This window comes from Halichoerus grypus, chromosome 9 (genome assembly GCF_964656455.1).
Source record: "Halichoerus grypus chromosome 9, mHalGry1.hap1.1, whole genome shotgun sequence".
Taxonomy (NCBI): Eukaryota; Metazoa; Chordata; class Mammalia; order Carnivora; family Phocidae; genus Halichoerus; species Halichoerus grypus.
The window spans coordinates 35,949,544-35,965,521 of NC_135720.1; the positions used below are offsets into that span (position 1 = coordinate 35,949,544).

The 15,978-nt window shown below is 34.4% G+C and overlaps 1 protein-coding gene across 8 annotated transcripts in view; it reads left to right on the forward strand.

The window, feature by feature from the left end:
- Positions 1–15,978, forward strand: part of ECHDC1 (ethylmalonyl-CoA decarboxylase 1) — a 68,093-nt gene that overhangs the window by 8,645 nt on the left and 43,470 nt on the right. For 4 of the 8 annotated variants that reach the window (XM_078054770.1, XM_036085485.2, XM_036085486.2 and 1 more), the window contains exons 2-5: positions 3,890–4,111; positions 7,417–7,559; positions 13,557–13,609; positions 15,113–15,193. In XM_078054770.1, coding sequence (XP_077910896.1) covers positions 3,892–4,111; positions 7,417–7,559; positions 13,557–13,609; positions 15,113–15,193 — 497 coding nt within the window. In that variant the 5' untranslated portion in view covers positions 3,890–3,891. Of the gene's footprint in view, positions 1–3,284; positions 3,422–3,889; positions 4,112–7,416; positions 7,560–13,556; positions 13,610–15,112; positions 15,194–15,978 lie in introns of those variants that run through there. The other 4 variants (XR_013441119.1, XM_036085492.2, XM_036085488.2 and 1 more) reach the window with 2 other exon arrangements.

The window sequence follows — 15,978 nt, forward strand, 5'->3', positions numbered from 1 at the left end:
GGAGTGCGTCAGAGGGCTTCTTACTTAGATTGCCAGTGGTCCAAGATCTCAGCTTTTGTGTTCAGACACTTGAGAGCTTTCCTGTAAATTTTCTTTAAAATACTCAGGGGAAGCAGAAGTGGGTTGTATGTGTTGTGAGATGGTGATTAGATGAAACAAGTTTTCAAAAATGTTGATAATTTTCAAGCTCTCAGATGAAAATTCTCTATACTATTCTCTCTACTTTTGTGAATGTTGGAAAATAAAAAGTGAGCTGGGGGTGTCTGGGTGGCTCAGTCGATTAAGTGTCTGACTCTTGATTTCAGATCAAGTCATGATCTTAGGCTCTTGGGATCGAGCCCTGCGTTGGGCTTCATGCTCAGCACAGAGTCTGCTTGAGAGTCTCTCTCTCCCTCTCCTTTTGCCCCTCCCCCACCACTCAGGCTCTCTCTGTCTTTCAAATAAATAAATGAATAAAATCTTTAAAAAATAAAAAAAAAGAATGAGCTGAAGGAAATATGAGAAAAATGTTAACATTTACTAAAAATGAGGAATGGGTATTTGTTAAATTATTTTTTCTATTTTTTTAAAAATAATCTTGGAACACTTCAGAATTAAATTAAAAAAAAAATTGCCTCTCCATCCATGAGTATTAAAATACAAGAGACTGTTTTCTGATAAACTAAGCAGTTTGTTGGCCTTGATATATAATAGTTAGTGCCCTTCCAGTAGGAAAGAAAGAGGGTTAACTGTTAAGACCGTAAGGAGTTTGATAGTAAGAATACAGTTATGGCAGTTGAAAGCCACAGCACTTATGATAGCAAGTTAGGGCCCCTTTTTGCTTGGGAAAATAGCATTAAGGTCTTATTCTTGGATATTGTTTTCAAAGACAGCAAGCACCTCACTCACTACCATTCTTTTTTGTTAAACCCTCTACCATGTATCACAGTGCATTAGGTCATACTGTATCTAATATGAATTACATTTTATTTAGTTTTTTTAGATAAGATTTAAGGAACATCTTGGTCTCCTCCATATTGTATTCAAAATCACCTTAATGAAGAAATTTTGAAATACTGTTCCCAAGTTCTTAAAGTATATCTGTTTAGGAGATTGCATTCCAATGTGTAATATTTTTAGATACTTACACAGTTACAAGTACTCTGTTGAGACACTTTAACAAAAATGTCCTTTTGAAGGTGAAACAATTTAAAGTGGAAGGGAGATCATATTGTAATCTTTTTTAGATGACCTGTTCTCCATCTGCTTCTGATACCATTTTATAACTCACATATTAGAGATGGCATTCCATTTGGCAACCTGATGATTTATTTTCTTCATTAAGCATCTAAGTACCTTGTTTGTGTTGAGCACTATACTAGGCCGTAGTGACAGAGCGTAAGTACCTCAGAGAACTGTTCTCAGGAAGCTTCCTGTCTGGTGAGAAAGACAAATGAAAAATACAATAAAAATGATGTGTAAAATGTGTTAAAATGTAATCATATAATATATTGCGATGGGATAAATAAAAGGAATAATTTGCTTAGGAAATCACTTATAGGAGGAAATTTAGGAATTTAGATTTTAAAGATGATTAGGTACTTACCAGGTCAGTGAGGAAGGAAAGACATTATATGGGGATGTAATAATATAAAATAGCAAGGTAAATTTGTGGAATTCTCGTTGTTTGGTGTCCATATAGTCTGTGTGTAGAGATGTTATGAGAGACCCAAGATATCAATAAGGGCCCAATCAAAGTGAGCTTTGGCCTTGATCCTTTTGTTAGTAGAAAGCTACTGAAAAAAAACTTACATTTGGAATAACTTGATTGGATTACAGAGATAGCTCCGATTTTAAGGAGTAGTGTGAAACTAATTGGTGACATGTATGTTATGTAATGAGGTTTGAACTATGGTTGGTAGTAGAAAGAATAAGGATGGGAAAGATAAGAAAGAAGCAAGACATTTTACAGGTAGGTTGCATATGAGAGATGAAAGAGGGGAAGGGGATTTGGTTTTCTGTGGCCTACAGGGTTGATGATATCATAGATAGTTAAGGGAAGGAATAAAGAATGAGCGACAGGTTTTAGGAGAAGTATGACTTCAGGTTTAGGCAATGATTTTGAGAAGCCTGTGGTCTATCTACAGGTAAGGAATAAGGAATTAGATTTCTGTTTGAGTTAGGAGTACACAGGTATAAGGTTTCTGTTGGAGATGGAAATGTGGGATTTGTTGTTTTATGGGTTTTAATAAAAGCTACAGGCAAACAAAAGAACTCCAACAAATCAATCATAAAAAGGCAAATAACAGAAAAAATGGGCAAAAAGCTTTAACAGGCACTTTAGAAAATATATGCAAATAACCAATAAGCATATGAAAATGGAGCTTGACTTCATTAGAGGTCATAGAAATGCAAAGTGGAACCACAATGACATACCACTCTTTAGATTGCCTAAAATGAAAAGAAAGTAGAAAAAGATGTTAGCAGGTGATGGCAAAATTGTGAAACAACTAGAACATTCACTGGCTGTGGAAATACCAGTTTATATTGGTACAGCCATTTTGGAAAACTCTTTGGTATCTTTCCAAGTTGAACAAATGAACAGATGCAGTAATGGGAATCCGGCTGTGGTGTGTGTGTGTGTGTGTGTGTGTGTGAGAGAGAGAGAGAGAGAGAGGGAGAGAGGAAAGGAGGGTGTGGGGGAGAGAGAGACAGGTGAATATTGATATGTAGAGTTTGCTGATACTCCCACCATGCTTAATTTCAAGCCACCAATGGTTTGAAAAACCAACTTGCAAAATTCTTCAATGTTTAACAATCAGTATGTCAGCTGCAGCCCAACCAAATAATTCCATTCTTAGATCTAGCCAACACAAATATATCTATCTATTACAATAAATTTGGCGTATTCATATAATAAAATACAACAATGGGAGGAATAGACTATTTAGACTGTAATTATACATAATAACCATAATGGATGTCACAAACAGTTGAAACCAGGCACAGAAGAATATATACTATTCAATTTGTATAAAATTCAAAAACAAACTGATGTAGGATATTAGAAGTCAGAGTAGTTATTATCCTTATTTGGACTTGTGACTGAGAGAGGACACAACAGACCTTTGAGCTTCATGGTTTTTTTGTTTTGTTTTCACGTTCTGTTTCTTGATCTGGGTGTTACTGACTTGAGTGTATTTACCTTGTGAAATTCATTGAGCTATAACTTATGATTTGTATACTGTTTTGAATGTACGTTTTATGTCAACAAAAATGCTTACAGAGGGCAAAAACCCTTATGGGCAGAGATGAGATTATCTGGGATGTATATATAAAGTGAGAAGAGGTGACAAAATCCTGGGGAACACAAGAAACCATGCACACATTCCTGCTTCTTTCCTCATATTCCTCAGGGTTTCCTATCAGAGCATTGCATAAGGTAAGAATAATGCTGAGAATGAAATTTCTGTTAGAGAGTAGGATTCCTCCTGTAGCATTCCTGCATAGAGATGGTTTCCAAGGGGACATTGGACTGAATTTATTCTTAGATTTTGCAACAGTTAGAGTTGGAGGAAGAAGAGCTACTATCATGAGAAAGACTTGCCAGGAGGCAGGAGATGGTGCTAAATACAGAACAGCAACATTTTTCTAAACCTTTCCCATGTATTGGATCCCAGTAAATGCACTGTAACTACATCATCATCTCTCAGTGGTATACTGAAATGGTATACTTTGTGAATTATTTGGTTTGAGAAGGAGGGAAAAGGGAAGGATTTCCATACCTACCGTCTCCTCAGAGTGCTTTTAGAAGTGGGGAGGTAGTCCCAATTAAACAGAAAAGTCTATAAACGTATAATATTAGAAAAGTGTTCATCTGGACTACTGCATATTTCTCTCTGTTTTCCAGAAATGGCAAAAAATCTTTTGACGACATCATCTTTGTCTGTAAGGACAAAATTACTACATCAAACAGGAGCGTCACTTTATAATACATCTCATGGCTTCCATGAGGAAGAAGTAAAAAAAAAACTTCAGCAGTTTCCTGGTGGATCCATTGACCTTCAGAAGGAAGACAGTGGCATTGGCATTCTTACTCTGAACAATCCAAGTAAAATGAATGCCTTCTCAGGTATAGAGATCTTTCTTTTGCTAAAGAATGACACTAAATCTAAGCTGCTATCACATGATTTTTATCTCTGGTGACAGAATTCTTGAAAGTTGTGGTACTCTTAGAACACACATACTCACACAGAATACCCAAAACCATCACTTGAACCAGGAACATTTTTTACTAATTATATTTTAATCTTTTTATTTTTTTAAGATTTATTTAATTGACAGAGAGAGAGACAGCGAGAGAGGGAACACAAGCAGGGGGAGTGGGAGAGGGAGAAGCAGGCTTCCCGCTGAGCAGGGAGCCCGATGCGGGGCTCGATCCTGGGACCCTGGGACCATGACCTGAGCCGAAGGCAGTTGCTTAACCAACTGAGCCACCCAGGCGCTCCTTGATTTTTTTTTAAAATCCATAAATATGGATGTTGATAGAAAGGAAACTTTCAAATTAACCTTATTTTTTCCATTGACATTTACTGTTTAATGACTTCATTTGTTTAAGTTTAGCTAATGTCACTGGGAGACAAGGGGAAGGAGCTTTCAAAGATTTTTGAAAACTAAAGAGAAAAACCTATAAATGAAAAAAGAAATTACTTAGTTAAATTTTTTTTTTCTGTGACTTGAAATAAGACTCATTTTAACCGTGTAATTCCAATAATTGGTGAAAACACTGTGCTTGCCTATGTGTTGCCTCTTTCCTGACACTTAGATACTGGTAAATACCTTCTATTTGCTAGGTAGCATTCTTGGGCATGTATAAATTTCATATTTAAGGAACCCAAAAGTCCAGGACATGTGGTACTTTGTAATTTTGTGCCAAAGTTCAGATTTGAATTACGCTACTATGATGTTATGGAAGAGCTAATGAGTAACACTGCTGACTGTCTAGCACTCCTGCATATTTCAGGGTGATTTTGGCAATTTCTGTTTGTCAGTGATGTACCTCATGGGTAGTTGATAATATTATGCAAGAGCTAAGGAGTAACCTTGCTGACTACCCAGTCAGGATGACTCTGACAATTTCTGTTTGTCAGTTATGTACTTCATGGGGGGTAAATTATATTTTGTAATATTTGAAATACTGGGCTCAAAAATGTCTCAGTAAATTTTCATACCCATAGACAAAATTCAATAGACTTAAACTTTGTAAATTATCAGTGGTGGGTCGTTAAAACACAAGATAACTTTTCTTTCCTCTCAGCATAATTCAGAGATGTCTCTCTCTCTCCATTAGTGTTACCCAATAGCAGTATAATGCAAACACAAATGTGACCCACATATGTAAATTAAAATTTTCTAGTAACCATATTTTTAAAAGTAAAATAAAAAAAAGTAAAAGGGAGCAGTTGAAATTAATTTTAATATACTTTATTTAACCCAGTATATTAAAAAATATTTCAACATTGACTCATATGAAAAATTATTTATAAGGTATTTTCCTTTTTTTCATACGAAATCTTTGAAATCTGGTATTTTACACTTAACTGCACATCTTAGTTTGGACTAGCCACATTTCAAGTGTTTAAAAGCTCCATACCTTAATTGGTTCAGAGAATAAAAGCCAATTTTAATATTAGCCTAGGGTAAGTAAAATTAGAAAAGTAATACTGCTCTCAAAAATTAGACTAGATTAATAGTTTTAATTTATTACTGAATAGCTATAAATAATTTACATTAGTAAAGATTATTATTCAAATGGAAACAAATATTAATTTCATGGCTAATATTTAAAACAAATATGAGCAGAGATGCTTTGATTTGGGTAATGGTGTTTGATTGAGTTAGTCTGGGAGAAGATGAGTGAGCCCCACACGCCAGACAACCCCAAGGCCCTGGTTTGAAAATTACCCAACCAGTTACTCCTTTAAGGTTCCTTCCAACTCTTACACTTAGTTTACAAAGTCAAAAAGATGAGTTCAAGATTAACTACTGGTATAGATGTCTCATACTCAAAACCAGCATTACTTTTTTAGAAGCTTAAATATTAGGGATGACTGAAGGTCCATATTTACTTATACAGATTTATTCTTAGCCTAAATGAATGTTTTTGTTTGTTTGTTTTTTGTAAAAAGCTACTAGACTGTATAAATCTTTGGAGAGCAAGAACTATATTTCTAAAACACCTAGGACATCCTTGGGTAGGGCTACTATTTTAATTAGGTCATAATTAGCAATTAGAAAGGATAGCTGCATTAGTTACTTATGAATCAATAACACTAACATTTATTGTGGAACCACTTCATTATTGGTTACTTCAGAAAATGGCAAGAAGAATAATAGTTCTTGACATCATGGGGTTTATATTCCAAAGTAGTGTACATAGTTTAATGGGGCTTATATAGTAAGTTTTGGAACCTTGTGGTACAGATTCTTTGCCGGTTTTAATCCTCTGTCATGATCTTTATATTGGCTTCTAAAGCATTTTCTTAAGCAGAGGAAAGAGTAAACTTAATCATTGATAGCATTATGAACTTTATGAACTTGGAAGATCACCACTGATAAGAATTATAGTCTCTGCTGTTTCCATTTTAAATTTGTCCGTTATAAAGAAGCTCTAATAGAATTTTGGAATGATACTAAGGTAAAAATTTAATCTATAAATCATAGAATTGATAGTTGGTAAGTATCTGATTAGCAGCCTATGAAGTACTTTCATAGTATGCCTTGGGTTAGAGCATAGTTTGTCAACTGTGGAACAAGATGATATGTACTATCCCTTTCCTGAACGAACATCCTATTATAATAGTTCTCATGTGGGTGAAGTAGGAATCTTACCTTTGTTTTGTGTACCATATACCCAATAGATTGTTAAGATCTCAGTCTCATGGGGCAGTACTATATTTGAGTTAGGAATACAGGCATAACTCTTGTTATGAGCTTGTTGATTTTATAATCCTTGTTGAGCTTGTTGACTAAGACAATGTGTACTACTGTGAAGTCAGGTCTATATTTGACTTTTACCCTAAGAAATAATTTTTTCTTACCACTATACCCCTTATTCATTCCAATTTTCTAATTCCTAGGACATGTATGATATATTCTCATTTTCTACTTAGCCATGTATTTGTATGATTTCTTAATTAAGACAGTGAGAAAGAGAGAGAGATTACTAACATATTGTAAACTTCTAAAGCGGGGACTACAAGTATACCTCTTTTATTTATACCCCATGGTACCAACATAATAGACATTTAATAAACATTCAGGTAATATTTGTAAAATGTAGGATCTAAGAGTCCTATTTGGCTCCTGATAGTTTCTAAATTATTTCTCTTTTTCCAGTATCTTATGTGCTTTGATTTCCCCTCATCTCTTTGGCAGGTGTTATGATGCTACAACTTCTGGAAAAAGTGATTGAATTGGAAAATTGGACAGAGGGGAAAGGTCTCATTGTCCGTGGGGCAAAAAATACTTTCTCCTCAGGATCCGATCTGAATGCTGTGAAATCACTGGGGACTCCAGAGGCAAGTATTATATGAATTATGCACTAGATTCCACATGTTTATCAGAGATCTGTGGCTGAGATATTTATATTTTACATATGGTTATTATGACAGCTACTCTTTAAGAGCTTTCCAAGGATCAGAGGTTTTGGCTTTCTTCTTAAAGATGGGTTTGCAAATAGTGTGAAATAGTGGGGCAAGGGGAGGGGAGGAAGGAAGGACCAGAAGATTAACAATCACTAAAGCCCATTAAAACTAGCAAGAGTTTGAATTCTTTTTTTTTTTTTTTTTTAAAGATTTTATTTATTTATTTGACAGAGAGAGACACAGCGAGAGAGGGAACACAAGCAGGGGGAGTGGGAGAAGGAAAAGTGGGCTTCCCGCGGAGCAGGGAGCCCGATGTGGGGCTCAATCCCAGGACCCTGAGATCATGACCTGAGCCGAAGGCAGACGCTTAACAACTGAGCCACCCAGGCGCCCCCAAGAGTTTGAATTCTTTTAAGTGGAAGACCCTTAGTATCTCATGATGAGGAATTTTATATGAGGTACATATATAAAGTACCCAGCAAAGCTTTGGCACATAGTAAGCTTCAACAGATGGTAACAATTAAAACATTTGCTTCTGAATTACCCTGATAGAAAAGGAATCCTAATCATTTTCCGTTATTAGTCGTCTTCCATTATCCTCCAAGGAACCTAGGAACTTCCACCCATATTCCCTAGGCCAAAAAAAAGGAAGGAAAAGGAAAAAAATATAAGTATTCATAGCCATTTAATTATAGGTGTAGGCTGTATGTAGGTAATAACATTTAAATGATATTCCATAAGTCATACCGTTCTATGTAGTATGTGATCTGTATTTGCATAAAATTGTGAGGAAAGAGCTCTCTTTTGGTAATTTTGAAAGATTTGGATTTGAATGCTGGTTTCAATACCTTCTGGGTAAGTGATTGAGCAGATCACTTAATCTTTCTAATCTTATTTTCCTAATCTAGAAATGAGAATTCTGTATTTCACATAGCTATTGTGAGGATTGAAGATAATGTATATAAAATGCATACTAGGATAGTGTCTGAAAAAGGTAGCTATTATTTTTATTTCAAAGATCTAAGTATTAATAAACACTATTATCCATGAAATGATCCATAATTTGTAGCACCACTAGACTTAAATTTGCTCTGTGTTCAAATGATTAGAGCACTAAGCTGGAGATTTGACTATATGGATTTTTCCAAAGTCATCTCATGATTAACTATATGACCTGCAAGTTATTTGATTATAATTTTTCATCTCTGAAATGATTGAATTCCTAGGCACCTTACTTTGCTCATAAAAGACACTGGATAGATAGAATGAGATAATAGATTATTTTGGGTCTGATATAAGTCGGGTAGGAAAACATCCCTAAAAAAGTGAAAGGTTATTTTGCTTTCTTCTAGTTAAAAGGTTGTTCCTGTCTCTTTAGATCATATGGCCAGGATTTTTTATTTTGTATACGTGTAAAAGCGAAAATTAGAATCATGCTGATTTCTATATGCCTGAGAAAGAACTATGAATATGTGTGAAACTGAGATTTAAAATGGCCTCAGGACTTTTGAGCTTCACACATCTGTATGAGTTGCAGCTGCATGTATAAATGCATCTGCCCCTCACAGCTGAGATACTCTGAGACTCTTAACATTCAGTTATGAACAGCCTTTCTCTAAGTGAAGCTTTTCTTTATCTAATATACTTACTCTTTGTTGTTGCAGATGTATCACTAGCATTTGCTTATCTGGTGAATTTGCTTTTCTGAGGATGATGAGATAACTAGAATAGATGATGATTTTAGTAATTGGATTATAGTCCCTTTTAATTATAATAAGATACTTGAAAGTGATTATTAAATGGCTTTTTTTTTTTAAAGAAAAAAGATAATTATGTTGATGTTTTTGCCAGTGTATTTTTTCAAAGTTTAAAAACTATTTTATTAGTGAAAATTACCTAATATGAGTAGAAGTAGACTAATCCAGTAAAACCCTCATGTCCCTTTTAGGCAGTTAATCCTTGGTTGAAAAAAGTTGAGGCAGGGAGATGGATTAGCATAACACACACATTAGCCCTGAAAGGTTATGGGGCAGAGAAAAGAATAAAATAAGAAAAAAATCTAATGTATTAACCCAATTGTAAGAGTTGGATTTGATGCCACAGATGTTCTGTAGACTATCAAAAGTCTTTTTTCAGAAGGCAGAAATCATCAAATCCAATTATAATCTTCAAGATATGGGAAAACAAACCTACTTATTCTGCAGTGAATGGGTATAATTCCTCAAGGAAAAGTCTGGCATTTTAGAAACCTTTATACTCTTACTCTAGCTTAAAGGTAGTATTTTCCTTTGTTCCCTGACCTTTCAGTTACTTTTCTGCCAATCCATCATCCTTATTTTTCACTGTTGCTTAAATTTCTACAGTGACCTCAAACAGAGTGCTCATCTGTCTTCTTTGCTTTTGCTAAATTTTTGCTTTTGCTGTTGTTCAGTTTTAGCCTCATTAATTTATAGACAAATTATTCTAATTTTCTCTAAACCCTCCCTGTATTTTGAAGAAATTAATAAATCCATACAACAAGCACTTAGAGAAAAAAAGAGAAAGTCTCATTTATGGTTCTAGGATAAGATACTTTTATAGGCTGAGCACTTTTCCACTCAGGATAAATGTGGCTCAGAGTAAATAAGACCTTAATAGTTCCTTTTGGCACTTTGGCTGAGCATTGTGCTTCTCATCTTTGTTACACAAGTAAGAACTGAAGGAGTAGGTTTGGGCCTCAGGGTATCATTTAGCTGGATGAAAATATCACTGTCTGCAGCAGCTCTTAAAACCTTTTTTTTTGTTACTTTCCAGCTTCTAGGCTTCATTCATCAGAGCAGGTATAGCTTTTCATTGGTTCCTTTTTTTTCAACTTATTCTATCACAAGCTGGATTTTATCTCTCATTGACTTATTTTCTTCTTACAGCCCGGGAAAGGGCTTGAGCATTTAACCATTTTTGGCCCAATGGCTTTGGGGGACAGATCTAATCTTTTTTCTCCCTAGGTCTTGTTGGCTAGTACAGTGTAATCTTTACTTTATGATACATTTAAAGCCAAAGCTTATTCATTATCCAATGGCCAATGCTATTACTGATATTAATAATAGCAGTGCTAGATAACATTTCTTATTCTATTACTATATATCAGGCACTAAGTTCTTTACATGTCAGATTTATTTAATCATTACTAACTACCCTAATGAGATAGGTACTGTTATTATAGGTGAGGAGACTGAAGCACAGAGGTTAGGTATCATGCCCAAAGCCAGACTAGCTGGTAAGTAGTAGAGCCTAGATTCAACCTAGACGTTTTAGCTCTAGCGTCTGTGTTGTAACCATTGTTCTATACTGCTTTTAAACATTTTTAATATGACTTATCTTTTGAATGAGAATTATAACAGTATACAGTCTAATACCTGCTTCACTTTCATTTCTATCAATTCTAGATGGTTCTGCCAGAATTTTAAGTACTCTAAGTCTAGCATAATAGAAAATAGGCCTATTAAGATTAATTTATTGAGATAATTTAACAGGCTTCATTGCACAGATTTTTTTTTTTAAGATTTTATTTATTTATTTTAGAGCGAGCATGAGCAGGAGGAGGGGTAGAGGGAGAGGAGAGAGAATCTTAAGCAGAGCTTAGCCCTGCTTAGCACAGAGCCTGATGCAGGACTTCATCTCAAGACCCAGGAAATCATGACCTGAGCCAAATCACGAGTTGGCTGCTCAACTGACTGAGCCACCCAGGCACCCCTATTGCATAGATTTTAATGGAATGTAAATCAGTCTAGTTTTAAACCTTCTAGCTCTTTGTGCTTGTGTTAATTTTCTTATCAATTTATAATATAGAATGATCTTTTGATAAAGGCTTTCAGTTAGGAAATTTATATTTAATTTATGTTGGTTTTTACCTTTCATTGACTGCATTTGTTTTCTAGAATAACATAGTTTTCCATCTAAAATTCATCTGATTCAGTTAACTTCAAAAGCAAATATTATATGCAAAACATTGTATTAGCTTCTGAGGATAAAGAAGGCATTTTGTCAACCTCAAAAGGCTTATTGTGTAGGCCTAGCAAATGCCATCTTCCTTTCTCTGTAAAGCTTTCCCAACTACCCTGACCCAATTGAAATGAATTGCTTCTTATTTGGCACTCATCTCAGTTTATTCAAGCATTTCTTAAAATACTTTGTATAGTATAATGTACTTTGATGCAATATAGTTAGGAAATGCATTCCTAGTTAGGAAACAAGGCTGTTGTCATGATCTAAGTATGAGTAACATAAGTCTGAGCCAGTGTAGCAGCAGTGCAAATAGAAAAAGAAGGGATTTATACTGGAAATATTTCAAAGGACATACTTGGTAACTAATTGTGGGTGAACTGTGAAATGGAAGAATCAAAGAAAATGCCAAAATTCTGAGCCTTAATGACCAGAAGACCTTTTTTTTTTTAATTAACTCAGAACTCACATTTATGTGATCTTTTACAGAGTATCTAGGTACATTTTCATCTTTCCAACCATCCTTTAAGTCAAATAGAACAAGTATTTTTTTTTTTATTCATCATTCCTTCCTTTCAGATGAGGAAACTCAGTTAAGACTTGCTCCAGTTCATGTTATTATTAAGCAGTAGCACTAGGACCCAAACTCAGCTCTTCCCACTCCCAGTTGGTTTTGCCATGCTGAATTTGAAGTCTTGGCAGAATGTCAAATTTCTGGGAGGTTTTGGGAGTCTACATGAGAACAAGAGTTGAAGCAATGGGGGTGGATGAGATTTCCAAGGAAGAAATTGTAGATAAAGAAGAGAAAGAGAATCATGGGTTGGATTTTTGGGGAATACATGCATTTACAGGTATTAAATTACTTATTTAGCTGAATAAGGAGAGACAAAGAAGAAAACTGGAAGGGAAATATCAAAGAAATAGGAAGGGAATCAAGAGTGGAAAGTATTGGTAGAAACTATTAGAGGCTTTTAAAATACAGAAACTGGTCAAAGCAAGATACCTATGTTTTAGAGACAGGAAGATAAGGATAAGGAAAAGTCATTTAACAAATAGAAGATTATTAGAAACCTTTGAGGGGAGTCTTTTGAGAGAAGGCTGAAGACTAGATTACACTAGGTTGAAGGAAGTATGTGAGTTAAAAAAGAAGCAGTGAGTTTAGACTACATTTAGGTGGCAGTTTAGACTACTAGGCAGTTTAGTGTAGTTTAGAGTACAGTTAGGTTAACTACAGGACAATGCAGGGGTTAGAGCCCTGACCCCTGTGCAGTTGAAAATCTGCATATAACTTTTGACTTCCCAATAACTTAACTTCTAATAGTTTACCACTGAGTAGAAGCCTAACTGATAACATAAACAGTTGATTAACACATATTTTGTATGTTATATGTATTATATACTGTATTCTTAGAATAAAGTAAGCTACAGAAAAAAAATGTCAAGAAAATCATAAGGAAGAGAATACACATTTACACATTCACAGTCCTGTACTATAAAAAATCCACATGTAAGTGGATCCATACCATCCAAACCTGTGTTGTTCAAGGGTCAACTGTACTTTTAAGAAATTTGTTTTTATATGTTTATATTCTTAGGGGATCAGAATTTGAGATAATAGGTGGGTACATCTTATGTCTCTTTCTCCCAGATTACCCTGAGTAGAACTTCACACTCTTCTGGGATATGTGATCTGACTCTCATGCCTAAGGCTTTGCTAATACCTCATGTAGATCTGAGCTCAAGGAGCCCTATATGGTCAACAAAATTTAATACTGCATCATTTGCATTTCTGACAGCATCAAAGAGTTTTAAGTGAAAACCTCATTTAAAAAAAAAAAGTTGGGTATATTTTTGGCTTCATTACTTTCTAAATCCTGAAAAAAATTGAAAAATTTCTTACATAATACATTTACATTATACCTTTGTGTTTATGCTTATTCTTCTTTAAAGGATGGAATGGCCTTATGTATGTTCATGCAAAACACCTTAACAAGATTTATGAGGTAATGTATCTTTCATTTTAAAATATGAAATCTAAAAAAACCAAAAAGAGCTCTTCATTGTTCTGTTTTGCACCAGTTAAAAAATTCCTGATTTTCGAATTATATTTATTTTAATGATAACCTATTTATTTGTGCTATCAAAGACAGTCATTTAATTAAACGTTAGTGAAGTACGCATAGGTATTTAAGAGAAAGATAAAAAAAATTTTAAGACATGGCATTTTTCCTAAAGAGCTTATAAAATTATAAAAACTAAGGATTCATATTATTTAGCATACTTACTAGTTGGACATCACTCTATTTTTGGTGCTCTTCATATGTAAGAGCCTAGAAAGAATAATGGAATCAAAACATTATTCTAAAATACTTTTTTTCATTGTTTTAGTTCCTCTTCACCTTCCTTTCCCTATTTACTTGACTTTTTCTTAGATAAATCTTAAAAGTTTTTTTAATCCTTTTTATTTGGAAGCAGAAGGTGTTAATACATTTTTCCATTACTTTAGGCGTGCAGCTTTGCATTTGATTACAACCTACAAAATATTCCATACTTTCAAAGCATATGTATTTACCTTGTGATACTTACATACTTCTTTCAAAGTGGGTCTTTGCAGTCAGGAAAGGTGAAGAGATTTATTTTTACCACAGACCCAATCCTTTATATAGTGTTACTTTATCAATCATTTCAATAGGCAATAAGACTTTTGATAGGAATCTTTATAATAACACTGTTTTGGAGCTCAGTCTTCCTTTGGAGATAGCCTTAGTTTTGCCACCTAACGTGACATCAATAAAAATGGAGTAAAATAAGATCACATTTAATTATTCTTGATTGCCAGTGGCTGAGGAGTTGTAGGAGCTGTATATTATATAAAAAACATTCATTTATTTAGAAGAAAGTTACAATATATAGTTAAAAAATACAGTTAGTAATATATAAAAATATACATAAGGTATTTTTATCAGCTAGTATTTATAATATATACTTTATATATTTTATGTATATTATTCATATATAAGTTTAAAAATAGATGATTTCAGGGAGGTTGTTTGATAAACTTACACAGCATTTAGTATGAGTTACTATATCTTAAGAATTACACTGTTTTTTTTTTTTAAAGATTTTTTATTTATTTATTTGAGAGAGAGAGAATGAGAGAGAGCAAGCACATGAGAGGGGGGAGGGTCAGAGGGAGAAGCAGACTCCCTGCCGAGCAGGGAGCCCGATGCGGGACTCGATCCAGGGACTCCAGGATCATGACCTGAGCCGAAGGCAGTCGCTTAACCAACTGAGCCACCCAGGTGCCCAAGAATTACACTGTTTTATTCCTCATGATACACACGGTCAGGGTTCCACGATCCTTTGAGGTATGTTTGTTATTATGAACATAGTTCAATAATTTTGTTTCTGCTCTGTCTCAAGTTTTTTTAAAGTAATATTTGTAAATTAATATTGAAATGAAAAATATTAACATCCATATTTTCCTTTTTTCCTTCAATAAACAGACTCCCTTTAATAAGTGTTGCGCTGATTCAAGGTCGGGCATTGGGTGGAGGAGCAGAATTTACTACAGCATGTGATTTCAGGTAAGATAAAAATTGCTTTACTCCCTCCATAAATATAATCAATATGCTCAAACTTATTTTTTGCTCGAATATAAATGTTATTTGTATTCTTAAACAAATGATCAATTAGTGAATATTTTCTTCTTGTCAGTTGTTTTATTTTTTTAATTTAAATTCAATTAATTAACAAATAATGTATTATTTGTTTGAGGGGTACAGGCCTGTGATTCATCAGTTTTATATAATATCCAGTGCTCATTACAACACATACCCTCCCCAGTGTCCATCACCCAGTTACCCCATCCCCAAACCTCCCCCACCAGCAACCCTCAGTTTGTTTCCTGAGATTAAGAGTCTCTTATGGTTTGTCTCCCTCTCTGATTTGTCTTGTTTTATTTTTCCCTCCCTTCCCCTATGATCCTGTTTTATTTTGATTAAAACTCTTCACAGTGTAGGGTTTGAGGGAACATACCTTAATATCATAAAAGCCATTGAGTTCCAGTTTCAAAGCATTGTGGTCCAAAAATACGCAGGGAATGATCCCAATCTTTTGGTACCAGTTGAGACCTGATTTGTAACCCAGGATGTGATCTATTCTGGAGAATGTGTATTCTGTTGCTTTAGGATGGAATATTCTGAATATATCTGTGAAGTCCATCTGGTCCAGTGTGTCATTTAAAGCCCATATTTCCTTATTGATATTCTGCTTAGATGATCTGTCCATTGCAGTGAGGGGGTTGGTAAAGTCCCCTACTATTATTGTATTATCGATGTGTTTCTTTGATTTTTTTATTAATTGGCTTATA